At 45.9% G+C, this 24455-nt stretch overlaps 1 protein-coding gene across 1 annotated transcript in view; it reads right to left on the bottom strand.

Annotated features, from left to right (window-relative positions):
* Positions 1-13514: 13514 nt before the first annotated feature.
* The window catches only part of PITPNB (phosphatidylinositol transfer protein beta), an 81527-nt gene continuing 70586 nt past the window's right edge, over positions 13515-24455 (bottom strand). Inside the window, exons 9-12 of the mRNA XM_069081379.1 lie at positions 21844-21954; positions 21381-21503; positions 16717-16802; positions 13515-15480 (exon numbers count right to left, since the gene is read on the bottom strand). Coding sequence (XP_068937480.1) covers positions 16755-16802; positions 21381-21503; positions 21844-21954 — 282 coding nt within the window. The 3' untranslated portion in view covers positions 13515-15480; positions 16717-16754. The remainder of the gene's footprint in view (positions 15481-16716; positions 16803-21380; positions 21504-21843; positions 21955-24455) is intronic.

Below are 24455 nucleotides of genomic sequence, written 5' to 3'. Positions count from 1 at the left end.
TTAGTAAAACCCATCATTGGCACTTGAGTAAAAACGGCTGATGCTCTGCTGCCCAGGGAGCCCTCAGAGATGAGAAGCAGCCCAGGAGAACACCAGTCTCCCCAAGACAAAGGAATGGTCCGGCACAGCATATGCTGTGGGTTCTACCCAGCAGACCATGGGGACACGGTCACTCCCACGGAACAAGACGTCTTGGTGTTGCCAAGTTACACATCGCCGAGCTTCTGGGATGCTGTTCTCAGCTCTCCCTGCCAGTGAATCAATATTACGTCTACACCCTCGGTTAAACAGAACTCTGCTGCAGTCCCATCACTTCATGGGGATTAGCCATCTGGAAGCTGAAACAGGCCGCAGAGTAAAGAATGGGATCCAATTTTGCATTCACCAAAATGAGCCGTACCAGGCTCAATTTATGGCAGATGGTTATGCAGTCTCAGCAGGCAAAAAATCTCCCTGCAAAGAATCATGTTGAAGCCAATTACTGTAATAGGAGCCAGCGCATTGACTGTAGAGGGTTTACGGGTGATAGCGGAGAGGGCGGATCAGGACCTGACCTGCAGGTGGTGGGATGATGGCGGCCCTGCTCATCCATTAAGATCACTTAAGAGGGAAGAGGGGGGAAGCTTAGATATGAAGCACAAAGATTTCCTTTCTACAGGATAGACTAGAGATGGAGCAACCCCCCGCTGGGGTCACAGAACCAAGGAACGTCAGAGCTACAGCAAGCCTGGCTTGGAATCACAGAACACCAAGGCTGGAAAAAACCTGATAAAGTACAATGTCAGAACTGGAAAAGACATTAGCTGCACACAAAATTTCAGAGCCAGGAAGGGCTCTAGAACAGAGGACATCGGAGCTGGGAAGGGCCTCTAACATGATACAATTATGATAAAATGAGAACTGGAAGGGAACTTAGAATGACAGAATATCAGAACTAGAGAAAGCTTTAGAACAGGGGATGTCAGGGCTGGGAGGGGCCTTAGAATAGGGGATGTCAGAGCTGGGAGGGGCCTGAGAACAGGGGATGTCAGGGATGGGAGGGGCCTGAGAACAGGGGATGTCAGGGCTGGGAGGGGCCTGAGAACAGGGGATGTCAGGGCTGGGAGGGGCCTTGGTGCTTCCAGATTCCTAGCTCAAGGCTCTCCTCACCACACCATACACAGAAGAGTGTGTCCCACTGCAGCACATCCTTGGAAAGAACCAACAGAGATTACACACCATTGTGTGCCAGGCCCTGCACTAAGACAAGGGATGCAAAGACAAAAGGGAAACAATCCCTGTTCTCAGGGCGCTCATGTTCTGGGGGAGGGGGGTATGTAACACAGACACAGATAAGCAAAATACAAACAAAATGAATATGAGCTAATTTGGGGAGAGAGGCAAACATTGTGCCCACTATGTGATGAGGCCCTGAGAGGTGCCGTGGCTGCCACATCCTGGACACTAGCTACCGCCCACATTGGGAGAGGTAGAGACACGGGCACTGCCCTGCACAGAGCACTGGGCCTGGAGTCAGAAGGACTGAGTTCAAGTCCAGTCTAGCTGTGTGACCCTAGGCAAGTCCCTTCACCTGTCTGCCTCACTTTCCTCAACCATCACATGGGGATTATAACAGCCCCTTCCTCATAGGGCTGCTGTGAGGGTCAAATGAGATGCCTGTAGAGCTCAGCACAGCACCCGACACACAGCAGGCACCACATAATTGTCAGTGCTTACTGTTCCCCTTACTACTTAATAAGGGCTTCCCCTCCCCCTCCCCCTCTGCTTCCAGCCCGGAGCCTACCAAGCTCAAGGCCAAGACCCCTGTTCTCAGATGCCCCCTCCCCTCAGGGCTGCTTCCCTAACTTAAGTTCAGGCCAGATTTACGATGGCCTCTTTCTCAAGGGAAGGCCACTGGCCTCAAGGGCTGACAGACCAGCTGCCCAGCAGCAAGACGAGAGAGCTTAAGGCCATCCAGTCACAGGATCATCTGGTCATAGGATCATCCACAGGGCCACCTGGTCACAGGATCTGGTCACAGGGCCACCTGGTCACAGGGTCACCCAATCTCCAAATTGGAGGGGACCTTGAAGGCCCATGAAACACCCCCCTTCCTCCCCCCCCCATCTATGAGGGGAAAAAGATGAGGCCCAGAGACTTGCCTGGGGCCACATTCCTAGTACTTATCTTAGGTGGGATTTGAACCAAGGTCCTCCTATTGCCAGATCCCACTATTAGCACACTGCCTTGGAATCCAACCTATTTTGTGGATGAGGAAACTGAGGCTCAGGCAGGTTCACTGGGCCTGGAGTCAGGAAGACCTGGGTTCAGATCTGGCCTCAAACATGTACTAGCTATGTGACTCTGGGTAAGTCCCTTCATTTGCCTGCCTCAGCTCCCTCAACTGTAAAGTTGCACCTACCTAGCAGGGTGGTGAGGATCAAATGAGACATTTGTAAAGAGCTTAGCGCAGTGCCTAGCACGCAATATAAATGTAGGCACTAAATAGACATTCGCTATGACTGATAAGTGACTTGACCAAGGTCATACAGGTTGCACTGGTCTGTCAGAATTTGGACCCAGGTCCTCTCCCACACCACTGTGACCTCCCAAAGGCAGCACTGGTCTTTGCTGTGAATTCAAAGTCGTCCCTAGAAGTAGTGGATTTCCCTGGAAAGAACCATGTTCCCGGAACCTGTCCTTGAATCTCAGGTCTAGTGGTTACTGCTTGTTCCCTCACCTGTAAATGTTGCACTGGACGGCCCTGAGCTTCCTTCCAGGTCTTCCAGCAGTCTGTTGTCCTGAAGACATGAAAACTGAGGGGCACTAGAGGGCAATGGTGAGACCAGTATAGAAGGAAGGAAGCAGCAGGTCATTGAGGACTTGGGAAGTTGAATGTGTGTAAAGATGGCACCAGGGAAAGGTACAATTGAAAGGATGGGCAGGTCGTGTACCGAGGAGGAGGAGGATGACTGGCCAGCCCAAGAGCCGAGGGAAGCGTCCCAGGCCTGAGAGGGAAGGGCGACCTTCACAGCCACAAGGCCCCCTCCACCCACGTCCCCGAGAAACAAAGCCCTCATTGAGAAGGCCCTCCACATCCAGAGAGAGCCACGCAGTCCCATTTGTTAGAATTCTATAGAACACGACTATAGGAATCTATAGGTAGAGCAATATCGGATTGCGTGCCATCTTGGGGAGGGAGGGGGAGAAAATGTAAAACTTTTGGAAGTGAATGTTGAAAACTAAAAATAAATAAACTAATGATAACAGTAAAAAACAAGCGTCATTGAACTCTTTCTCCTAGACAGACTTCCTTTTCAGATACTCCAAGGGAAGTTCAGGCAAACGTGGGGGCTGGGAGTAGTCCAGAGCCTAGCCCTTCCTGGACTAAGCTTCCACCATGGGTGGGGCCTCTGGGAAAGGGCTAACAAGCAGGGGACATGTCCTTGTCTTGGGAGGTCTCCACCAGGAAAAGCCTAGGCTTGGAGGAACAAATGGAGAGCTCACTCACAGAAGCAGAGCTGAAAATCCCAGATGGGAGCACTCCTAGGCTCTGCCAGCTGCCCACCCACCCCCACCCCATCATCTGGCAGAACCATAAGCTTGCAGAGCTCTGTACAGGCAGCCCACAACGTCCTCCCCAAAGGCTGAAGTCGCTGCTGTGCATGGGTCTCTTAGGACTTCAAGGTCCCCTGTTTTTCAGCATGGACATCTTCATTACTGTGCCACCCATGTCCGTGGGCAGAGGCTGAAGCCTTTCTTAGAAAGGAAACATGGCTCCCCCAAGGCCATAAAGCAAGATGGGGCATCCAGGGAGGAGAGAGCATGGACTGGGGGTCAGATTCCAGTGACTCACCCCTATCTGGATTAACCTCTTCAGGACTGTTTCACCATCTGTAAAATGGGGGGGGAGGGGAGGGTGAGACCCCCAGGGCACCTTCTAGCTCTGAATGATGAGTCAGTGGGCTAGGACCCTGGCCTCCAGGCCTCCAGCACTTCCACGGTAACAAAGACTTACAGGAAAAGGGGCCTTAGAAGTCTGGATCCAACCCCCCCGTTTTACACACGGGGAGCTGTGAGGCCCAGAGAGGTGAAGGAATTTGCCCAGGTCATACAGGTGGCGAGCAACAGAAACCAATTCTTACAACTCAGAATTTCAGCACCATTGGATCACCAATCCAGGCCTAGTGGGACCTCGGGGGCCCTCTCATCCAGCCTCCTCGTTTTGCAGGAGGTAGATGAGGGCCAACCAGGGAAGCAGCTTGTTCAGTGTCACCCAAGTACTAAACATGAGGCATGACTTTTGAACCCAGGCCTTACAGCTCTACAGTGGTGCTTTTCCCCCATCTTATATGAAGGTGCACTGCATTCGGAGTCAGAGGGCCTGGGTCCAAATTCTGCTCCTGCTGCTTACAACTTTGGGGAAGTCACTTAAGCACTGCTTGAAGCTGAAGACTGGGGCAGCAGTGATCTACCCTGGTTGTAGACGGCAGTCCAGATTGGAGCCCACATCCTCACTACACCACGCTGCCTCCGCCAATTGAGGGGCTGGTTTAGATGACTCCTGAGGTCCATCCCTTCAAGCTCTCTTCAGACAAAACATGCCAAGCACACACCAATGCTGGGGCTTCAGGAGGCCAGCCAGGCTGACTGCTGAGAGAATGGGTAATCAGTATTCCTCCACCTTGCCAGCCAGCTTGCCACGCAATGACGCCCAGGGGCAAACCTTTTGCTCAGCACCTACATTAATAAACACTCTAAGTAAGTCACTCTCCGGTTCCACTTGGTGAAGCTCCCTCGCGGTCGGCAGGCTGGGCGATCTTGCTATCGCCTGATTAACAGGCGATGCTGGAATATATTAGGGACCAATGAGCCGTGGGGACATCCTGAGGTTCTTCGCACTGCCTCTCAAACACTGCACAAATAAACATTATGGTGCCCAGGTGAATTTTCCCTGACTCAGGGAAACTCGGGGCCAATCTCGCCAGCAGGAGCCTGGGCCCTGCCTGGGCCCTGAGAACCATTATCTCAGGTGAAGGGGAACCCATTAGCATTCTACTTCTTGCCTTTACAAATGCCAGTGGACAAAGTAGAGGAAATCAGGTATCTTTTGTGTGAATTTTCAAATTCAAAGCAACAGATGGTATTTGGGGGACAACCATCCTACTCTGAAATAAATATCCCAAACAAGAAGAGACTTAAGCATCAGGGAAGCCCCCCTGATACAGAGCCGAGAGGCCAGAGTCGGGGCCGAGCTCTACCACTAACTAGATGGGTAACTTTGGGAAAGTCACCGAGACACGCTGGATCTTCCTCATCCATGAAACATGAGGACTGGAAGAGGTTCAAGTGATCTTGGGCTGCATCATATAAAAAGAAGAGGCAGAGTAGTTTGGTATATACACATATAAATGTGTAATATATATATACATACATATACATATATACACATGTATGTCAACATCAATAAATATGGAGTGGGGAAGGGGGAGGAAAAAAGGGAGGGAGAAGGGGGAAGGAAAAGGAGAGTGAGAGGAAGTGGGGGTGGAGAGGAGGGAAGAAAGGGAAGGAAAGAGGGAGAGAAAGAAGGAAAGGGAGATGGAGAAGAGAGGGAGAGGAGGGAAGTAGGCATGAACTTTCTTTCACTTCTTAGTGCCTAGCACATAACAGGCATCCAATAGTTTTATTAGCAAACAATAAGCAAGTATTAAGCATGTGCCATGCTTTATCTCATCTGACCTTTATTTAAATAACCTTTGGAGTGGGGTAATGCCACGATTTAGAGATGAGAAAAAAGTTCAGGAAAAGGGCAACACTTTGGAAGCAGTTAGAGGAGCTACCAGGGCAGTTAGAGGATGCCACAGCCCACCTGAGAATCACTTGTGATTTTGGCCTCAGAGGAGGGAGTTTTTGTAAATTCACTATTTGATTTTAGACTTAGGGAATGGATCCTATTTCAAGGTGGTGGCAGGTAAGCTTTAAAAAACGGCCTGCTGCATTTTGACTTAAGCGGATCTTTGCTTTCTTACAAACTCTCCTCGTCTCTGAACTGGGGGGTTATTGATTAAATTAACCAAAAGGACTGGGTCCTTTATTAGCTCAAAGAATCATCCAGGAAGCCCCTCCTGTGCTATGCTTGCTGTGGTTCAGTTGTGTCCAGCTCTTGGTGACCCCACTTGGGGTTTTCCTGGTAAGAATACTGGAGGGGTTCACCATTTCCTTCTCCAGCTCATTTGACAGATGAGGAAACTGAGGCAAACAGGGCTAAATGACTAAGCTCTATACCATGTTAACAATGCCATAAAACAAATGAACCCTTGCCTTCAAAGCCCTCACATTCTATTCAGAGAAACAAGAGGCATCCATATGAGTGGATACCTAATAAACAAGATAGGAAGGGTGTGTGTGTGTGTGTGTGTGTGTGTGTGTGTGTGTGTGTGTCCATGACTAGATACATAATAGACAAGATAGGGAGAAGGGTGTGCGTGTTGGGTCTTCTACAGACGGCAACAACACTGTTTAATGTGACCAGAGTTTGGTGGCCTCTTTCTTATATTATTATATCCATAGTTTTTGCTCTCTCGGCTCGGATTTCTTCCCTCTGAATTGCTTCATACAAGTCTTCCAATGTTGGTTGCTTTGTTTTTCAGATTCGCCATTCCTTCCCTTTAGAGCAGTAGCCACACAATTAAATTTATCTATGAAGGCTGGTTCAGGCATTCCACAATTGCTGAGTACATAATTTTACTTCCAGCTTCCTATTTTCACACAGAATATTGCTATGTCAAATAACTTTAAGTTTAGCTTTACTTTCCAACAGTAGGGAATAGAAAGTAAGCCTCAAAGACAGACAGGCTAAGGTCCTGCCTCTGGCTGGGTGGCCCTGAGCAAGTCCCTCCATCTCCATGCTCTAGCTTCTTCACCCAAGAGCCCCCATGGACAGGGCCCTCTTGGGGTCAGATGGCCCAGGTTCAGGCCTTGGGCCTGCACTTGTTCATCCTGTGGCGAGCCCAGGTCCTGGATGGCCCCATGCGGAGGTTGGATTGGCTGGTTTCTAAATTCTCCTCTTGCTCTCTAACACAGGAGGCAGTGTGGTACAGGGGAAAGAACATGAGACTTGGTCACAGAATTATAGGATTTCAGACTTGGGACTGCAGCAGCCAGCCCAAGCCAGCCTTGACATGCTGTTCTAAGGCCCCTGCCAGTTCTGACAGTCCTTTCATGAGGCAATTTTGTAATCCAGGCAAGATCCTCCTATCTCCTAATTCCAAAATTATCCTATTTTAGTTTTGTTTAAATTATAATCAGTTCTGTACAAATACTAAAGCAACATAGAGTACTAAGTGACAAGTCTGGTACCTGCAGTGAACACTATAAAAGCCACCTTCACGTCAACTGTTTAAAATAAATTCTGAGGGGAGGTAGGGAGAGTTTGGACTTTGGGAAACATGGTCCTGGGGGGGAAGAGACCTAGAGGACAGCATCGATGGTGAAAGGACAAAGACTTGAGGTGCTGGCCTCACAGGTGGAGACCGCTGGATGCCAGGCCACTGCTGTGGGAAAGACCAGAACAATGATGGATGAGACAGCCTGCCTTCTGCGGTCAGAACTTCCCTAAACATCAGCACCCGGGGGCAAGGTTCCGGAGGCTCTCCTCTAGTTGTAGCTGTGTTACACACACAGAGACACACAGACACACATACACACACCCCATCTCATCTGACCCTCACAAGTGTCCTCCGAATTTATTCTTCTACCCAGTTTACAGATGAGGAATTAACAGAGCAGTTTAGGGACAGCTCCAAGTGGCCAGCCATTAGAGCAGGATCTGATCTCGCACCACACAAGCCACTACACCTGGCTCAACTGACCAACATTGTTGTTCCAATCATTCCTTCTCTGGTACTTACAGAAAAGAGAATGATGCCCAAAGAAGCGACTCATCCAAGGCCATGAGGCCGGGCTGAAAACCAGGTCCTGTCCTCTGTGAATCCTAGTAAATTCATCTGGAAACACTCAGTTAGAATTTGATCACTGGCACACCACACCACTCTCTACAAGAAAACTGGGCACCGGAACCAGAGTACAATCCTGACTGCCCTTCTTTGGGTAATCGCAAAGACAAGTCAGAACCAAAGCTAAAGGTACCTACTCCTGAAGACCCCTAAATGAACAAAAGCAGATGGAGAATAGTCAATGATGGGGATGAAGGAGGGAGTTTCAGCTCTGAACAGGTTGGGGGAAATGGGCTTCATGAGAGCTCAGGTATGGGCAGGCACATTGCCAGGTGGATCAGAATCACAGGACGTTCGTGCTCGAGAACAGCTGAGGGGGCCTCCTCCTCCCATTCTTCCATTTTACAGATAAGGAAACACAAGTTGAGACCAGTGAAGCGGTTGCCCAAGCCAAAGGCCAAAAGCCCAAGTGGGTGGCACCAGAGCCAAAACTTGGATCTTACTCTCTTGTCTGTCTCAGAACTCCTCGCTTCTTTCCGGGTTGAGCTCATGTGCCATCTAGAGGCAGCTTTTCCCAATTCCTGCTTCCTCCCAAGTTACTGATGCTCTCTCTCCCTCTTCCAATGATCACGCCTCCCCTGCCATGTGGAAAGTCCTTGAAGGCAGGTATTGCCCTCAGTGACCCCAGCATCCAGCAGTTTCTGACAAAGAATCTTCACTGTCTAGCATGTTCTTTTACAATTGCATGAAGGGGACCACGCTCCACACCTATGGGGAATCCTGTACTTCCTGAAATCGAACTTCTTTGCCTTACTGAATTATTTTTATAATGGACAAGTCTTACAAATCTATACCGCTGATGAAAATAGTGATAATAATAAACCTGCTAAGGACTTTGGGCAAACTTTAGGGAAATGCTAAATAGACCAGAACAGTGCCTATGGATGAGCATGTGCCATGAAGTGCCTCCTTGGGTAGTGAAGCTCATCTAATAGACAGGAAAGCCCTTTCTCAACAGCACTGAACAGTTCTGGGGAGCACCTTCACAGGACTGGACACAACCATCCCAGGAGGGCAGGGGAGCTTCATCGTCATTTTAAAGATGAACCACCTCCATCACAGGTAGGCAGTGGACAGATGACCCCAAAGATTCCTTTCTAGCCCTAAATCTAAAAGGCAGCTCTAAGACTGTAAGGCTCAAACAGGCTACAAGGGTGTGTTCACTATCCAAGCAAGATCGGTCATCTCATCCAGATTTTTCAGAGCAACATTCTCATTGGGTCAGAAAGAAAGGTCCTCGGGACTTCTAGTCCAACCTGTATCCCAACAGGAATCCACTGTCCCCATCAAGTGGCCACCCAGATCTTACTGGGAGACACCCTATAAAAAACAGCACTCATCCTTTCCAGAGGCCTCCTGCTCCACGCAGGGACAGCCCTGTCACCAAGTTTAACTTATGTGGGGCCGAATATTACTGGTACTTCGACCCTTTGGAATCACCCTCCAGATGATTGAACTTCAAATGAAGCCACCATATCCCTGAATTCCTTCAAATCATCGTTTCCTAGTGTGGTTTCCCTTCACCATTTGTTTTTTTTCCAATTCCTAATTCAACCGCTCTAGACCAGTTTCCTCACCAGTAAAAGGGAACTGTTGTAGTATTGGGAACTTTTATTTGCTACCTGGGTCTCAAGACCAAGATCCCCTGATGCCAATTTAAGCACACCTTTCACAACAACATTCTATTTAACTCAACATCCAGAACCAACCATATGCCAGGCATGATTGCTTAAGCACCAAGGATAAGAAAGTCCAGAAGACAAAATCAAAAACTCCCAATCCTCAGTCCCCATCCTCAAATAACTTACTGCATATTGCTGTGCCATGGGCATGTGGAGGTTTATAATGCAGACACATACAGATACCAACATTCATTTGTAAAAAGATACAGTATTAACGCCTGTATTAATAGAAGGGAGGGGAAGTAGAGGAGGGATGAGAAAAGACTTGTTGAATAAAAATTCTAAGGGGTGGAGATGGAGCACTCCAGGCATAGGACTCAGTGGCAAAGGCAGAAACAGGAGGTGGAAATGACCTTCCCAGCCTAGTTTGGCCTAGAACAGTGTATGAAGGGGCAGTAATGTGAGGCAAGGGTCATGAAGTAGGAGGCAGCTTTAGTGTGAAGGGTCCTTAGGGTCTGTTTAAAGATAAGGAAGTATGCTTAGGGTCACAAAGCGGGTAGGAACCTGGCAGAGCTGGGATTTGAACTCAGATTCTCCAACCACAAAGCTAGTGCTTTGTTGGAGTCAGATGGCTGGAAGGTCTCAAATGCCATGCTGAAGAATTATTTTATCCTACAGGCAATAGTGAACTAGTGAGGGCTTTTCAGCCAGGGTCGCTGTTTAGAGGATGAAGAGGTTAGAGACTAGGAGAGACCAATGGGGAAGCAATGAGAATAATGCACAGAACACTGGTGAGGGCCAGAACTAGGTATATGAGAAAGGGACAGGTGGAAGAGACATCAGAAGCAGAACCAGTGACGAGACCTGGCAACTGCCTAGGAGGGCTGAGGGGTAGTAAGCCTTAGGAACAACTTCAAGGTCATGACCCTAGGTGACTAGAAGTCACATGGGCTAAGGAGAAAGAATTTACTTTTTGGGGGACATTCTTAAGATTGAGATACTCAAGAGACATTCAGGTGAGGCTCAGCAGGTAGTTGGCAATGTGAAAGTGGAGGGCCACTGAATTAAAACTATATAGTTATTTAGGAATCATCTATGGTTTGACAAACTGAGTCCCAGGAGCTCACTTGGGAGTGTACTACAGAGAAGAAGACTCAGTCTTGAGGCACACCTGCCCTTGGGAATGAGAGACAGCGAATCAGCAAGGGAAGAGTGAAGCGGAGTGGTCAAATGGAATCAGGAAAGAGCAGCACCACAAAAGTCAAGGAGGGAAAATGCTAAAGGAGAGATGGTTAACATCAACAAAATTCACACAGAAGTTAAGGGCAAGGACTGAGAAAAAGCCATCGGTTCCCTTGTAGTACAGTTTTGGTAATGTGGAAGGTCAGGAACTCAACTGTAAGGAACGTGGAATAACAGGTGGTAAGGAAGTCAAGGCTGTCAGATCAGACAGCTTTCTTGGATTTCGACAGTGAAAGGAAGAGATAAAGGTTGACAGCTTGGGGCAGCCAGGTAGCACAGCGAGTAAGAGCACCGGCCCCAGTGTCGGGATGACCTGGGGATCAAATCCAGGCTCAGACACTTAGCACCCACCCAGAAATACCTGGCCGTGTAACCTTGAGCAAGTTACTTAACCCCAATTGTTTAAAAAATAAATTAAAAAAAAGGTTGACAGCTTGAGGGGATACAAGGGTCAAGTGAAGATTTTTTTGAAGGCTGAGGAAGAATTGAGCATTTTCATAAACAGAAAGAAAAGAACTAGAAGAAATGGAGAGTTGGTAGTAAGAGGAAGAAAGGAAGAAAGTTCCTGGTGAAAATAAGTAGATGGGATCAAAGGCACAGGGAAGGTTTAGGCTTCAGAAGGTATACAAGGATTTTCAAGCTGTGGAATAGGAGAGACAAGAGCTCATGACTGATGGCCTTTCTCAGCTGGGTCATCTGCTAAGAAGAAAGGAATTGGGAACAATGTAAATGGCTTAAGAGGAGAGGAGTTTTGAGCATGGCCACATTGGATAGAGAGCCCAATTGAAACTAGAGAACGTGAATTTGTAGTGTACCTAGGTAGTTAAAAAGGGTTGCAGGATGTCCTCCAGCAGGATGAAATGATCAAAGTGAACAGAGTAGGAAGGGTAGGGGGGAGAAGACTGGAAGGGTAGGAGCTAACGGATGCAATAGTGGGCAACACATAGCTGACCAATTAACTATAAGGCCAAGTTTTAAAGGGGGAACAGTAGGGACAGGATAGGAATGACAGATTAGAATAAAATGGGACTTAAGGCACTGGAGGTTATAACAAAAAGTAGGTTTAGGAATAAGGTACAGGGAGATCACAGGATCAAAGATTTAGTAATCTAAGAGACCTTAGGGGCCACCAAAAACAATGCCTTAGTTTTGTGGGTAAGGGCATGGGAGCTGGGAGATGGTGTCGCACAGGGTCATAACAGCTAGTAAGGGGACGAGGATTTGAACTTGTCTCTCGTGCCCAGTGCTGTCTGTTGAACTGCCAGGATTACGGTCATAGCTTCAGAGTTCTGAGCTGAGAGCTGGCATACGGGCTGTATGACCACCCATGGATAACAGCTGAGATAAAACAGAGATACTGAATCCTGGGGCCGAGAATGTTGAAGATGAGAGCATGGGACATCAATATGCATGCTGAAGTTTTAAAAATTTAACTCGGCATGGAGGCATGGGCTGGTGTGGACAACACTGGGAAGGAGCCAAGCCCCATCTCCCTTGATAAAGACTGAAGAACTCAGAGTCAGCTTCAAAGGGGAGGCTAGTTGCAATGATGTAAGCAGAGGTAAAGTCTGATGTAGCAGGGGGGAGGAGCAATGTAAATGTGAACTCCTCCTCATGGCCCAATGTGTCTGAGAGCATGAGAGAAGCCACCACCAGGGGTGTGGTCTCTTCTTGAGAGAGCCAAATTCCTGTGAGCACCAGAGGATGGAAGTGTGGTAGGAGGTGGAAGTTTCCCAGCCATAGGGAAAAGAACCAGGTGATGAAGAATTTCAAGGTGCTGAGATGATAATGCATAGTGCCACAATGCATCATTTCAAATACCAGAGCTGGGGGAGGGCACAGAGTAGATAGACCACCAGCTCTGAAGTCTCAGACACTCATCTGGTACTTGGATGAACAGGTCATGATGTCTTTGATACCCTGAGGCTCGGCTAACCACCCAGGGGCCTGGAGGCAGAAGAGCCCAGTGGATATGACCATTTGCCACTGGCTTTGGTGGTCAAAGGGCACTGTGAGCTTCCTGCTGGTCTGTCCTGCATCTTTTGTAGGGTTCAACAGGACCTGTCCTTTGGCTGATGTCTTATTAGTCTGAGTGCTTTAAGAGAAACCAAAGGTCCTTCCACAAGGAGAATAAGGGAAAACAGAAACAGATATTTCAAAGGTATTCCTGTTTAAAGGCCTGAGTCAGATTTTCTGAGGCAAATACTGATACTCCCAGGATTTCCTTGGGTTGGTGCATGAACAAGAGATTCCATGAAACCTTTCCAAAAAGATTCCATGAAAACCTTTCAGGGTATGGTGCCCAACATTTCCCCATGGTGTCGCTACTCAATGGGAGAAACAAGAAACCCCATATTTATAACAAATATCAAGAAAGGAAAAGCTACAGGGTTCTCAGGCTTTATCCACATTATCACAAGGTGATTTAAAAAAAAAAAAAAGGAAAAAAAAGTTTAAGAAAACGAGCATTTATACCTTGTGGACATGAGAAACGAGCACTTCTTGAAAAGCTCGGGGTCAGGCAGGACAAGCATACGCTAAATACAGAGGAGGGCAAAGCACATCCCAAGCACATGCCACTCACTCCTGAAGCAGGGAACGACGCTCTAAACCCAACGGCACAGAGTGAAACAACAAACCCACGTGGAGATGCCGGTGGCAGTTTGTGATCAAATTTATTTTCAGTTCCAATTCCAATCACTTTGCCTTACTGTAATTTACACAGGAAACTGTCGAGTAAATAAGCTATGGTACAGTCACTATACGTCCCTCAGATTTCCACAGTGAAGCAAGAAACCGTGAAAGTTCATGCGTCGGGGTGCTCCCGTCATGCCCCAGGATGCTGCAAGTGCCCCTGAGGACGGAGTCCACGAAGGCCAAAGAGCCAGACCACAAACCAGCAGCCATCCTCTCTGTCACAAACACTCCTCAGACACGATTCCCTTCGACAAGCCTACTATCCAACGATGCACAGAAAGTGAAAGTCGGTATCAGCCTGAGCACACAGCAGACGTGTGGAGGTGGAGCTGGGGTGAGGTGGGGCTAACAGGATAGCGTGAGGCAACGCGCCCCTCGCGCCCCTTGTCCGTGTCATGACAATCATTTCCACAGGGGACAAAAATCCTTGCAGATAGATGCAAGGGAGCTAGCTGAGCCTTCAGCAAATCAAATGACCTACTGCAGGAGGGCATGTTTTAAGGGGAAGAGCATGATTTTCAACATCAAGGCTTAAACCTTGTCCTACACAAGCTTCTAGGACTGAGAGGAGAAAAAAGTTGAAATATGACAAAGAAACCCGATAAAAAAAAAATCTTACTTATGTGCTGTTCCTAAAATAACTTCTTTGTTTCTATCTAACAAGCATTTTAATAGATATCTAAGAGAGGCTCCAGGTGAGTATTTTCTTTTAAAAATCCTGAAGATTTGAGGACCATCCACAAAAGGGTTGGAATTACGCCATCATCTTCATACCGTGTCTTCGGACAGAGCGCGGAGAGACCCACAGCTGGCCACGCTCCACACTTTCATCTTATCTGAAAGTGAACATCTCTCTTTGAAAATGTATTTTCAACATGAAAAGAGCTAAAAGTCATCATTATATTCCATTGTGTAAGTTGTGAGAAATCGAGGCCATTTGCATAGTTTCCAAAATGCAATTTCAGAAAATAGTCATTTCAGACACAAGACATTTGATTCAAGGGAAGTACTACACTTCCAACTTCTCTAATGAGCCTACAGTATTTTTTATTGAGACTAAATACTATTATCACCCATTTCTTTTGTGCCTAACAGGCTCTCTAAAATGCTAGAGTGTTTATTATAAATCACAAGCCAGTGTCTTCCCCCCATTTTTTTTTTGCCAGTTTCTGATATAGAAAAATACTTGAAATTTAAATGTACAAAAATCCAATAAAAACAGGTACATTTTTAAGGATCTTTTTTTTTTTCTTCAAGGGCAAGTACAAATGAAATTATAGCCAGATTCCTTACTTGTAGAAATCCTCAAAGTTGGCTGTAAGATCGTGACCATCCAGAAATAAATAGCTATAAATACATTCATAGTTTACATTCCAGAATCAGAGGGAAAACAAAAAATTCAGAATAAACTTTTGCTTTGGGAGTCTGTTTACTCATAAGACTAAAATAGAAAGTTTTAACAGACATTTAAGAGAACAAAAAGCATATATTGGTCCACAACTTGACATCCATGAAACATACCAGCTAGCATTACACCGTCGTCAATTCATCCATTAATGGCATTACTCTGATAATTATTAAAATCTGCTTCAGGTATATATAATGAAAATATCTTCCTTTGCATTTTTGCTGTAGGTACAGTACTCTGGAGAAATGGTACTAATCCCCTAAGTAGGTGTATGTCTGTATGTACATATATACACAAGTGCGTGCGTCAGCATCGATAGCTCTACATGCGTCTTACATACAGCTACAGATACACACACACATATACATATATACACACGTGTTTGGATAGCAGTACATGTGCACAGATCGGCACACGCACACATCTGTGAAACGTCAACACTGCAAGTTACTGGTCAGATCCCTCCTCATTCGTCATGGGCAGCACTGGTTCCCCTCACTTGACCTTGATTACGTAACTGTAGGAAAATGGAGAGAGAAGGGAGACAAAATTAAGTTTCAAGCACTGCAGGACTTCACATCATTTTTTTTTTTTTTTCAGAAAAAACGCTTAACATGGCAAAACTTTTATCAGAAAGTTCATTTAAACTGAAGACACTGCTACACTTTAAAAATCCTATAGATTTATATTAATGGCATAACGCTGTCCCACTGGTGGGAGAAATTAAGCAAACCAATTGCTGAAAAGGTCACTGACCTTTGCAAGAATTTAGCCAAAGTGATAAAGTCAACAGAAAGAAACCTGTCTAGACAAACTGTGGCTGCAGCCAAGGCCTCCCTCAAGCCCAGGCCATCTCTTCAGTCTCCGCTCCACAGTGAAAGGAGTGGCTGGCCTGACAGAAGGTCTGGTGAACGTGGGCCACAGGGCATGAGAACGGACCCCTTCCCTTGCTCTTTACTCTGGCAAACATCATACTTCTAAACAGCAAGTTCTGCGTCGCCCATTTAGCTCTAATGCTTCTGGGCTCATTGCGATGGCGGCTCCCTTTTCACAGAAAGTCGTCTGTCCCTTAGTAGATAAATATGCTTTGGCCTTTAGATGAAGCACCACTCCAAGGATTACACAACGATTTACATCATAAATTACAAATTCAATTTAGGGTGTAATTATAAATATGAGAAACGGAGATGCCTAGGTGACTTAAGGAGTGAGGAACTGGGGTGGCAGAGAATTTAGGGGAGGATCAGCTCAACTGGCTCATGACAGATGTCCCATCTGCAGCACTAACTAACCCATGGCAGATATGGCAGGTCACTGTATTACCCTGAAAAGCATTCAAAGGCACCATGGGACCTGGGTTTGAATTCCAGCTCTGCCAGCTCTGTACTTCTGTGATGTTCAGGAGCTCACTTCCCCCCCCCCTCCATCAGCCAAAGTCTCCTTATTAAGCTACAAAAACAGCTGGCTCCCAAGTCAAGGCCACACAGACTCAAGCACACTTGGGAATGGCTTGATTACTGATCTCGTTCTATGCCACAGACATGTCTTTATATGACAAGAACTGAAGTTCTGAGAGTTCTGATGTTAACGGTTTTTATTTTATGTGGGGTTTTTTCACTTTTAGAAATGAAACCATCAGAATATGGTGAGGCTCTGCTCACCAAGGAACTCTCCATCACCAGAAATGCGGGGATTTGGGGAAGATGGAGCAAGAGGAGGGGGTGGTGTCCTGTTCACCCAGCCCTTCACTTACACAGCTTGATATGGCCTCTGACCCTACAGAAGATTCATCTAGACATCAGCAGCCGTTGTGCCTCGGACGGTACCCTTCTTACGCATCTAAACGTAAAATAAAACCGTGAGCTACTGAATCAGAGACTCTGAGACTGGGGTTAGTAAGCAAGAAGGCAAAGATGGTCTATATACAGTCACATCCACATTTGGGAGAAAGTTTCTCGGTCTCCTCAATAAGCTTGAATCTAAGGGAAGTCCTTCAGGAGTATTTTCTCCAACAGCATGGCAGATATTTAGCTGTCCTTGGGTGCTGAAGAGACAGGCTCACAGGAGAATGATGTGAAATTATTTTAAAATAGCCCAAGACTCAAGGAAATGTCCAGCAATGCTATCTATGGGATACTTATGTGAATAGTCTTCAAAGGTCATTTGGGCCTTTACACAGCCGCTAAGGCTAGAGAGGAAGGAATGGGCAGAGGGAATTTCCAGCTGCTCCTGATCTGACAAAAGCAGCTCCTCAGGCATCATTCACTCAAGAGTGATTAGAGTCATGCAACACTTGAAGTGCGTAGGAAAGGAAGAGAAGAGACAAAAAGATCAGGAAGAAAACTAAGAAAACAAGGAAGAGCTAGAGAAACAGATGATGGGGCCAGGGAACAAGGCACTTAGCAGGGAATGAGGGAAGGGTGAAAGAGCAGAAGCATGAAAATGAACCAAGACTTCCTTGGAACAATAACTCAACCACCATCAATGAAGAAGGAAGAGGAGGGAAGATAGGAAAGGGAGAAAAGATAATACAGTCATCCTCTGACATTCATAGGGATTAGGGGCATACAAGCCCTGTGAGTAACTCTGGGCCATCCCAAACCTTCATTTTTAATAATTCTCATCATATTTAACACACCAAACAAGTAAAACAACACACCACACTCATACAAAAGTTGCAGCTTCTACGAGAGAGATCAGCATCTTGCCCACTAAGCAGCCTTCATAGCCACCACATCTAGCAACAGCAACGGCACCGAGGATTTCCTCCTACTAACAGTGCAAGATACAAAGATCCCTGCGCAGTGGGGGAAATACGACTGAGTCTGGAGAGCAGAGAAACAAAGAAGAGGTGTTCCCAAAGGGAGCCAGGAGCCTACAGTTCTTTAGCATACTGAAGATTTCAACAAAATTTAACTGTTTATAAGAAATTTATGTATGTATACTTATGGTAGTAAATGACAGAACAGACTAATAATAACATACACTACTTATGCATTTGCCTTACTAAATTTTTTTAGTTTTCTTTATACATGCATATTGCCTGCAATTTTCTGCAGTGTGTCACAAATCTCCAAAAATTTGCCTTTAATTACTGATGGCCAACCCGTAAATAACCAAAACCACAAATATGAAACTTGTGAATGTCAAGGGATGACTGTATTGTCTTTTTCTATTCTTTTCTTATCAATGGAAACACTAGTTGGGAAAAAAGACAGGAACCAAAGTATCATGCCCACCTAAAATGCTGAGCTGCTGCGAAGCTTAAAGCCTGAAGCTCCAACCTGACCCCTCCTGACCCTGGTCCCTGTCTTTGGAGCCAATGCCCATCCTCAAAGAAATTTAATTCCTGAAATATTTGTGGATTAAAAAGGAGAATTACAATTGATTGAAGTATATCAATCAGGCATCAGTGGAATATGACCTGAATAAAACTGAAATATCTTTGTGTCAAAAAGAAGACTTTACATGTTTAAACCTGCTCATTAAGTGGGGGTCTGCCAGGAGAAGCTGCGCCTTTAGGCGCTGCCTGCCTTATCTGTGGATGCTTGAAAGACAGATTATGTTAGTACACAAACTAAGAGAGAAAATCTAGAATAAAGCACTTTTTTTTATTACTTTGAGCAGCATAGCAACCTAGATTTCACATTAATATGATCAGCAATGAAGGTATAAAAAGGGTTCATTAAGAATTTTTGAAACATTAAACAACAAAATCCTCCCCTCCCCCAAACATCTACCCACACCCACATATGATTTCCTCCGTTTTATAGAAGGAGATGGAAAACATTAAGATTTACATTTAAAGAGATCTAAGAGCTAAAAGACCTTCTAATAATTAAGCTTCTATACAATTACCTGTCTATCTCAAAACATTCCTTTTACTAGCTAGAGAGGTTTACTAGCCAGCAGGCAGTCCCTAGCTTACAAACAACAGCTAGCAGCTGTTGGTACTATCAGGAGAGAGGGCCGTGTTTTAAAACAAACTGAAAAACTACCCTGAAGGTTTTAAAACATTCAGAAGTTGAGAAGTGAAAGGAGGCAAAAAGCTGGGAACCCCTGGCATTGATCAGAACGGAAGAAGTGACCAAGGCTAGGGCCCTGGTGGGTCCTGACCCTACTGCTTTCATGTTTCTCATTTCATTTGATTACAACACTTCATGCTGCCACAATAAAGAACCTCAATCATTTAACACTTAAAAAGAAACACAGCTAGCTCATGGGGTTTATCCTTACCTTACTATGAGCTAGCTCCATCACACTATTTTCTTCATTAACAGCTACTCACATTTGTATACATGAAAACAAAGTGGTACAGAGGGTGGACACTAGTGACATGACTAGCTGGGGGCAGAAGGCAAGGGATAACTACCACACCGTAAAATAGAATCTGAGACAATCTGGTATGGCTAAAACACTGGACAAAATCAAGTGGAGCTTTTAACAGGGATACTTGAGCATATCAGCTCCACATGCACAAAATGAAGAAGGTGCATGTAGCAATTTGTCTGAAAAAGATGTAGGGATTTTAGGGGATGGCAAACTCAACACAAGCCAAGAGTGTGGACACAGGAGGCTAGAAAATTAATGCACTCTTGGACTACATTTTGAAAAAGTGGAAAGCTGTCAGTTATGCTATGTGTACACCACTCTGGTTGGATCACATCCACATCACAGAGCACTTTACAGTTCAAGAAGGAACCGCAGGGACCATGTCTTCATATTACAGATGAGGAGACTGAGGTCCAGACAGATTTAGTGACTGGCCCAGAGTCACACACAAGATTACTGTGATCAGTATGGGGTGTCAGTCTGGAATGGCCACTGACAAATAGATGAAGACTGGCTGAAGGAACTGTCTGGCCAGCATGGGGAAGTAAAGAGTTCTGTGGAACAAGATTGTTTGGTTGAGTCATAAAAGAGAGACCAATTATAAAGAATAATTTCCCAGAATGCAGAGCTAGGCCCAAATGGAACGGGCTGCCTTGGGAAGACAGTGGTTTCTCCCTCACTACAGGGCTTCAAAAAGGGGCTGGGGTAGAGAACATTATTTTTGGAGGCACAGAAGGCCACTGAGATGTCCTTCTAACCATTCTCAGTGACTTGGGGTATGTACCTTTGCCTCTTGATGTATCAACAAGATTCCTTAGGAGTTAGCTCCTAAAACAGAGACAGACTGGCATGTGCAATGGTTAAGGGAGCTCCTGATGCAGACAAAATCATGACTCCCTTACCTATTCATGTACGTCCAGACATTTCATAAATGTCTATGGAATTAAACTGTGTTAAGCAGGCATTCATAGGCTGGGCCTTTTTAATGCAGTTTCTACAGAAAAAGTTCCAAAAAGCACTTGGAATACAACCCACTCATAATTTGGGGATTGCCTGTAGTTTACTTTACATGAAGGGTAAGGTTAAGACATTCTGTTGCCTTATAAAGAAAACATTTTCAAGTCCTTTATAAGGTTTGTGGAAAACTAACTAGAAGCAGATTTTCCTTAATTACAAAAATCCTGGCAATCTGACACAGCATCTTTAGCTTCCTTTTCTATTGTGTCGTTGTCCTGTAATTAGATGGTATTTCTAAACACTCCTGTTAGCTGGCATATCTCTGGGATGACTATATGGAAACCTTCTTCTGGCTCCACTGCCACACTGGGCCTGTGTCAATTCAAGCAAACCTTGACTTACTGCAAAGCTCTAGCTAGATCTGTCAAATGGAAGGAGAGGCCACACACCCAGAGCAGGGCTGATGCTCCCCGTAGGTGTTAGTATGTGTACTCTCAGAGGAAGCTTGGAAGAGCCCCACACAATTCTGAAATGCAGGCTGTACTATTTTTTTCTTTTTTTTTTTTTTTTTGCTTTTTGGAGAGCAATTGGTATTAAGTGACTTGCCCAAGGCTACACAGTTAGTTTTTGTGTTAAGTGTCTGAGGCCGCAGGCTGTACTATTATCTCGCCAAAATGAAAAGTTGGTTTCTCCTTAAAGTTTGTGTATCAGCTCCCATTGCTAACAAAACTGGGGAAAAAAACTTCTAAAGTCAGGGAGAAAAAAATCAAGCTTTCTTGAAATATAGAGAGAATTAGGGTCAATGATATGAAAGATCAAGAAGACGGGACTATAAGTATACTTATGAAATTAACAGGGCAGATACAGAAAGGTCCAAAGGGGAATAAGGAAATGCAACAGATATGTAACATTTCAACAGTCTGGATCTGGGGAGGCCCTCATGCAGACTCCCCTTTGCAAAGGGAAGCTCTTCAAAAGGTATAAACAAGAATCCAACTCGAGTCAACTGTCCCAAGACCTCTGAAGGCCAGTACTCCCTCCCCTTCTAGCACAGAGCCTACAAAAGCATTAGCCACACAAGTAAGGAAAGACAAAGGCCAAGAACTCCCAAAGAGAAGGCACTCTTACAGCTTCTAGCTCTTTCTGGGTCTCATCTTCCATTCTTCGAATATCTTCCATTGTCAGGTCGATCCACTTGTCGATCCAACAGAAGAGCTGGCGGTGAAAGTTGGTAAATATTCTTTTTTCTTGCTTTGAAAATAAAGAGATAAAGGCGAATTACAAGGCCGATGGGGCAGAGGCACTCATCTAATTACGCAAATGTTAATGAAGCCCAGGCAGTTACATGGCCATGCTACACCAAGACCTCTTCATCTCAAGCCCTTTTGCAATGACCGCCATGCTAGTCAAAGCAAAGGAAAGTTGTCCTGGGAAGAAGAGCCTAATGTTCTCCCACAGCTGCAAATGCCTGGAACAAGTGGGGCCTTCCCAGAATGGTCCAACTCCAGAGAGAGGAGCAGGCCCTCTGGAGGGCAGTTACAAAGTAGTGTGTGTGACAGTCACGGTCTCATCATTTTCGTGGGCGACTTACTTTTTGAATAAAGTTTTCTACTTTACTCTGCAGGCCCCACCACTTGAATTTGATGGTTACCAGCTTGTAGGCACACATTTGGGGACAGTCTTCGTTATTTGCCAGGTCTTTCTAGATGGGGAAAATGGAAAGGAGAAATTATCATTCAACTGTGCTTGAAAAAACCAAAATTAACTAAAATTCTGATCCAAGCTTCCAGAAGCCAATATACTTCCAAATCCATTAAGCATTTATTAAGCACCTACTATGTCCTCTGTTTCCCTGGAAAGGAAGAGGGGAAAAGAGTCATTTAATCCATTTGCAGCCTAGGGCTATGCTCTCCTGAGCGGTGGTGAGTGCTCGAGCAGACAACATAGCACGCCGTATGTAAGCAGCCCAGCCACTGAGACACCAAGAATGCCCGTCCTGAGCAGCCTGGGGCACCCACTGTCTTGCTTCCTCTCTCCCCATCCTCACAGGATTTCTACCTCCTGCTCTGGGAACAATAACCACATCAACACTGCCATGCCTACCAGAGAGTCTGAGACAACCCCTGCTGTTGCCTAGAATCTCGGGCCTCGTGCCTTTCAGTTCCTTGGCCACCAGGCCCCCAATCAGAACATAAGAATGTACTGAGAAGCAGAGTGACATGGGGGCTGGTTTAGGACGTCTAGGGCTCCAATCCCATCCTGGACTCGGCTTCGTCAGGAAACTCCAGAAAAATTATTTCATCTCTCTGCCTCAGTTTCCTCATATGTAAAGTGAGGGAATGGAGTAGATGGCCATGCAAAGTCTCTTCTAGTACTAAGTCAACAATTCTATGATGATTCTGTAAGTTCCTAGCAGGTTCCCCCCTCTGTGAGGGCAAACAGGGATGTGGAGCTTTGGATCCTCCAGGGTTTCCTTAGAATAGTTCCTGGCACATAAATCATTCGTGCATTCACAGTGCAAGGCATTATGCAAGGAAATACCAGAGACAAAATTAAAAGTCTCTTCTCTCTGGAAGTCAACATTCTCCTGACATACAAGAAGGACAAGGCATTACATGCTTCACCCCAAGGATCTGGAGGTTGAGAGGCAGGCCTTCCGAGGTACTGAGTCTTTTGCAAGTGCTACCAAAACCTATTCGGATCATACCAACACTGAACCCTGCACAGTTACGCTCTATCCAATTAGGTTTGAATGGAGGATGGTCACAGAGCTGAGACAAGAACTCTGGTCCAGGAAAGGGTCCTGCAGTACCATCACTGTGAGGCCTCACAGATTCTCAAGAGCTGGAGGGGACCTCAGTGTTCACCTGAGCAAGGATTCCTTTTGCAGTCTTCCTCCCCTACAGGGGGTTCCTCCAGTTTCTCCTGGAAGGGGGGGTACAGGAAGGGGCAGGCAGGAGGGCAGGAGCTCACTGCCCACTGAGCCCACAGAGGCAGCCCCTGCCAACCCCTATGGGACAGTTCCAAATAGGAAATTTGTGCAGATATTGAGCCTAGATGGGCTGCTCTGCAGTTGCCCGAGTGAAGGCCTTATTCTAAAGCCTTCAAAAGAGGATTGATGTAAGCATAACACTAGACATCATTTTCTCTCATCTCTTTATGTATTGCTTTTAACTCAATTCTGGGGACAAACAATATTTTTAAAATTACATTCTTATATTACTGAGATGGAAAGTCTGCTATCATACCTGCAAGGATTAAGTTTTCTCATGAAATCTCTTCCACAAGAGCATGACTTAGTCAAAGCCTCCACTAACTGGCTGTAGGGCAGTTACGTGGGGCAGTGAAGAGAGAACCAGGCCTGGAATTAGGAAGACCCAGCTTCATGAGTTAAAATCTAACCTCAGATACTTATTAGCAGGTGACCCTGGGCAAGTCACTTCACCCTATTTGCCTCATTTTCCTCATCTGTAAAATGAGCTGGAAAAAGAAATGGCAAACCATTCCAGTATCTTTGCCATGAAAACCCCAAATGGGGTCACGGAGAGTCAGACACAAATGAAACAACTGAACGACAACAAAAACTGGTTCTAACAGCCTGTCTGAGTACTGTTTCCTTATGGTTAAATGAGTGAGCTGCAGAAGAGGTTTGGTTCAATGGTGAGCTCCGACATTCTGATGATGTACTGAACACACCAGCAAACAACATGGAGCAGAAGACCAGAGAAGAAGGTTGCAGTCTTTGCTAGATTTCTCTAACGGCCTAACAAACCACAACACTGTTTCCAGGCCCCAGGACTGGGATGGCATCGTGGCGGATGAAAAATACGATGTCAAACTAATCAGGTGGTAGCCAAGGCAAGGGGCAATGCAGGTTCCCTTAGTGATCCTCTACAGATTGTACTTTAAGCACTTAAAAATATTCTGAGGAGGGTCGTGGTCACAGCCTTTAACAGACTGACAAAAGGATCCACAACAGAAAAGAAGGTGGAGAACCCCTGGGGCAGTGGTTCCAGACCTAACCCAGCACCAAGAAGATTCAAGGTTCTTAAAACAAGCCTCCTTTCTACCTGGGTGACCTTAGTCTGGGCCCTTAGTTTCTCAGTCTCAATCTCCTCATCTGTAAAAGGAAGACTGACTAGGTCAGAGGTGTGTATGTGTGTGTGTGTGTGTGTGTGTGTGTGTGTGTGTGTGTGTGTGTGT

The sequence above is a fragment of the Petaurus breviceps genome, unplaced genomic scaffold (genome assembly GCF_028583685.1).
Source record: "Petaurus breviceps papuanus isolate PSGF00001 unplaced genomic scaffold, PetGlider_PUasm1.0 99, whole genome shotgun sequence".
NCBI classification, from domain to species: domain Eukaryota; kingdom Metazoa; phylum Chordata; class Mammalia; order Diprotodontia; family Petauridae; genus Petaurus; species Petaurus breviceps.
This window is presented reverse-complemented; position numbering and strand designations above follow the sequence as displayed.